Genomic DNA, 4810 nt, shown 5'->3' on the forward strand with positions numbered 1-4810 from the left:
GCATTTCAGTGGGCATTTTTTTTTATTGATTTTTGTTGCTCTTGGCCAGTGTCCTTCTTACATAAAAAAAAAAGTATTCAATATTGTAATTTCTGCTGCTTCAGCCATTTCCAATAATCGCTCACCTTCTACATTTCGTCTTCTGAAACCCATTCCACCATGGACTCCCTCATACCCATTAACACTTTCTCCTACATGTGCATTCATGTCTCCAGCTATTAATTATGTTCGTGCTTTACTTTCTATACACTTTTCAAATTTTTCTCTAAATTCCTCTTTCTCCTCATCTCTGCAACCCTGCTGAGGTGCATATGCAGATACAATATGCCACATTTTTCCATCTCTGATTAGTTTCATTCCCAGTCATTAACCAGTCATTAACTTCAGTAACCTGTTCCTGTACATCTGGATGAAAAATAATACCCAGTCCATTTTTCTTTGTACTTTCTCCAGCATAATGCACTTTGTATTCTTCTCCTATTTTTCTAGCACTGTTTCCTTTCCATTTAGTTTCTTGGATGCACAAGACTTTGATATTCCTTCTCTGCATTACATCCACTTGCTCTCTTCCTTTGCCTGTAAGACTTCCTATGTTCCAGTTGCCTATTCTAATTCTTGGCTTCTTTTTCCAGTTTTTGGTCTTGTCTCCCACTATCTTCTTTAACCGCAGTCGCGGGTTCTGCGGTACCCTTTGCCCATTTTCCACTGCAACCAGGGGTTGCTGAAGCGCGTCGCTTAATGGGGACGCCATAGCCATATTATTGTCCACAAATAACTCGAGATTCATTATTTATGTTTGGTCTTGTTTTTTGACGCTCGGTTGACTAGACCTGTCAACAAAACTCCTCATTTATCCGGGCTTGTGACCGGCACTGAGTTGGGCTGGCTTGCCCCCCCAGTGACTGGGTTATAGAGAAGCATAATAACCTTACCAAAAAGAAGTATTTAGATTGTTCTTAAGCTTGTTATGTTGAGAAACGCCAAAATATATGTAAAGTACCCTATATGGAGAAACGAAGAGACATGATGAAAAACTGAGTTTATCAGTTTATGAGTGTTTTATGAGTTTATGACTGTTTTTGAGCTTCTTAGGTACCAAAACGCGAAAATGCACGAATAGCACTTTATATGAAAAAGAAAAAAAAGATTATTATCAAAAACTTGTAAATTCATTGTTTTTGACATTTTAAGGTACCGAAACACCAAAATGCATGAAAAACCCCTATGTGGAAAAGAAAGGATATTTCGAGAAACGTATCTTTCTAGTATTTAAAAGCGTTTTATGCATCTAGACGTAAAAAAAAAAAAATGAAGATCACCCTATATGGGAATACAAAACAGTCAAGAAAAACGAGTTTTTTGAGTGTTTAAGAGCTTGTTTCCAAGAAAAAAATCCAAAATGCTTGCAAAGTATCCTTTTTGCTAAAAAGAAAATACATTACGAAAAACGTGTATTATTAATGTTTCTGAGCAAGCTCGCTTATAGCAATCTATATGAAGAAACAGAACATAATAAAAAACGTGTATTTTTATTTATTTATTTTTTTTTCACGTTGTTAGGTTACGAGATGCCAAAAATGCCTGCAAAATACATACATATATATCACCATATATGGAAATACAAAACAAAATTTTTGAGCTCCTTACGTGCCAAAACGGTAAAACACATGGAAAATATCCTTTATAGAGAAAAAAGATTAACATTACCAAAAACCGATTTTTTGAGACTTTTTGAGCTTGTTACGTAAAAAAAAAAATAATAAAATAAATAAATAAATAAATGCATGGAAAGTACGCAAGGAGGAGGCAGTAGACACCTGCCGAAACGATAATTACTCCCAGTGAGGTCTAAAGCACTGTTCAGGGGGTGCTGTGAACTTATCATTAAACCCAGCTGTGACCTCACTGAACGTTTCCCTTTGTGTCTCACAACACAAGGGGGCAGTCACAGCCTGCCCTCTAAAGACAACTCTCTTCCTCTCCACACAAAACTACAAGCACCTAATAACACACACACCCTTCACTCAAAAATTTTAAAATCATCATGGCGACTCCTACACCAGCCTCGGAGTCCCCATCTGGGGAGGCGACCATAAATGTCCCCAGGTCGGACTGCCTTTCTGTCGACGACAGAAGTGTCTTGACACCCCCCTCAACTTTTTCTTCATTAACTTCTGCAACATTCGCTGTCTAAGATCTAATTTTCAATCTGTAGAACACCACCTCTCCTCTTCTAAACCTCATCTTCTTTTCCTCACTGTAACTCAGGTGTCTGAGGCAACTGACAGTAGCCCCTTTTCTGTTCCCTCCTACTTCCTCAATCCTCATTTTCGATCCAAAGCTGGATGCTGCGTTTATGTGCGCAATGACTTAACCTGCTCTCGTGCCCACGCTCTTGAATCTTCCGAGTTTTCCACCACCTGGCTACGACTACAGAGTCACTCTCATACTAAATTTATCTGTGCTGTATACCTCTCACCTAACTCCTCTGATTATGAGAAATTCTTTGACTACTTAACTTCCAAAGTGGAGCACATTCTGACCCTCTTCCCTTTTGCAGAGATCTCCATTCTTGGAGACTTCAGTGTTCACCTTTCTTCTCCGTTGGGCTCATCCGATCACAATTTCATATCTTTATCTTGTCCTATCACTCCAATCCCTCCTCAGGATCCCCCTAAGCGAAGGTGCCTCTGGCATTTTGCCTCTGCTAGTTGGGGGGACCTAAGGAGGTATTTTGCTGATTTTCCTTGGAATGACTACTGCTTCCGTGTCAGAGACCCGTCTTTGTGTGCTGAGTGCATAACAGAGGTGATAGTGTCTGGCATGGAGGCATACATTCCTCACTCTTTTTCTCGTCCTAAACCTTCTAAACCTTGGTTTAACACAGCTTGTTCTCGTGCTATACATGATAGAAAAGGTGGCCCACAAAAGGTACTTAAGCCTTCCATCACCAGAATCTCATGCACTTTATATTTCTGCCCGGAACCATGCCAAGTCTGTTCTCCATCTAGCCAAAAACTCCTTCATTAACAGAAAATGTCAAAACCTTTCAAGATCTAACTCCCCTCGTGATTTCTGGTATCTAGCCAAAAATATCTCCAATAACTTTGCTTCTTCTTCTTTCCCTCCTCTATTTCAAGCAGATGGCACCACTGCTATCACATCTATTTCTAAAGCTGAACTCTTTGCTCAGACCTTTTCTAAAAACTCTACCTTGGACGATTCTGGGCTTGTTCCTCCCTCTCCTCCACCCTCTGACTATTTCATGCCACCTATTAAAATTCTTCGCAATGATGTTTTCCATGCCCTCGCTGGCCTAAACCCTCGGAAGGCTTATGGACCTGATGGGGTCCCTCCTATTGTTCTCCGAAACTGTGCCTCCGTGCTTGCACCTTGCCTAGTCAAACTCTTTCAGCTCTGTCTGTCAACATCTACCTTTCCTTCTTGCTGGAAGTTTGCCTACATTCAACCTGTTTCTAAAAAGGGTGGCCGTTCTAATCCATCAAACTACCGTCCTATTGCTTTAATTTCCTGCCTATCTAAAGTTTTTGAATCTATCCTCAACAGGAAGATTCTTAAACATCTATCACTTCACAACCTTCTATCTGATCGCCAGTATGGGTTCCGTCAAGGCCGCTTTACTGGTGATCTGGCTTTCCTTGCTGAGTCTTGGTCATCCTCTTTTAGAGATTTTGGTGAAACTTTTGCTGTTGCCTTGGACATATCAAAAGCTTTTGATAGAGTCTGGCACAAAGCTTTGATTTCCAAACTACCCTCCTACGGTTTCTATCCTTCTCTCTGAAACTTCATCTCAAGTTTCCTTTCTGACCGTTCTATTGCTGCTGTGGTAGACGGTCACTGTTCTTCTCCTAAATCTATTAACAGTGGTGTTCCTCAGGGTTCTGTCCTGTCACCCACTCTCTTCTTATTATTCATTAATGATCTTTTAAACCAAACTTCTTGTCCTATCCACTCCTACGCTGATGATACCACCCTGCACTTTTCCACGTCTTTTCATAGACGTCCAACCCTTCAGGAGGTAAACATATCACGCAGGGAAGCCACAGAACGCCTGACTTCTGATCTTTCTAAGATTTCTGATTGGGGCAGAGCAAACTTGGTATTGTTCAATGCCTCAAAAACTCAATTCCTCCATCTATCAACTCGACACAACCTTCCAGACAACTATCCCCTCTTCTTCAATGACACTCAACTGTCCACCTCTTCTACATTGAACATCCTCGGTCTGTCCTTTACTTATAATCTGAACTGGAAACTTCACATCTCATCTCTAGCTAAAACAGCTTGTATGAAGTTAGGTGTTCTGAGACGTCTCCGCCAGTTTTTCTCACCCCCCCAGCTGCTAACTCTGTACAAGGGCCTTATCCGTCCATGTATGGAGTATGCTTCACACGTCTGGGGGGGTTCCACTCATACTGCTTTTCTAGACAGGGTGTAATCAAAAGCTTTTCGTCTTATCAACTCCTTTCCTCTAACTGACTGTCTTCAGCCTCTCTCTCACCGCCGCAATGTTGCATACCTAGCTGTCCTCTAACGCTATTTTCATGCTAACTGCTCTCCTGATTTTGCTAACTGCATGCCTCCCCTCCTTCCGCGGCCTCGCTGCACAAGACTTTCTTCTTTTTTCTCACCCCTATTCTGTCCACCTCTCTAACGCAAGAGTTAACCAGTATTCTCAATCATACATCCCTTTCTCTGGTAAACTCTGGAACTCCCTGCCTGCTTCTGTATTTCCACCTTCCTATGACTTGAATTCCTTCAAGAGGGAGGTTTCAAGACACTTATTCAT

General features: G+C 41.2%; 1 protein-coding gene across 1 annotated transcript; it reads right to left on the reverse strand.

The window, feature by feature from the left end:
* Positions 1–283: 283 nt before the first annotated feature.
* Positions 284–751, reverse strand: LOC135107092 (craniofacial development protein 2-like). The gene has a single exon (XM_064016763.1). It carries the CDS (start codon positions 749–751, stop codon positions 284–286), a length of 468 nt encoding a protein of 155 aa, XP_063872833.1.
* Positions 752–4810: the final 4059 nt, after the last annotated feature.

The sequence above is a fragment of the Scylla paramamosain genome, chromosome 2 (genome assembly GCF_035594125.1).
Source record: "Scylla paramamosain isolate STU-SP2022 chromosome 2, ASM3559412v1, whole genome shotgun sequence".
NCBI lineage: Eukaryota > Metazoa > Arthropoda > Malacostraca > Decapoda > Portunidae > Scylla > Scylla paramamosain.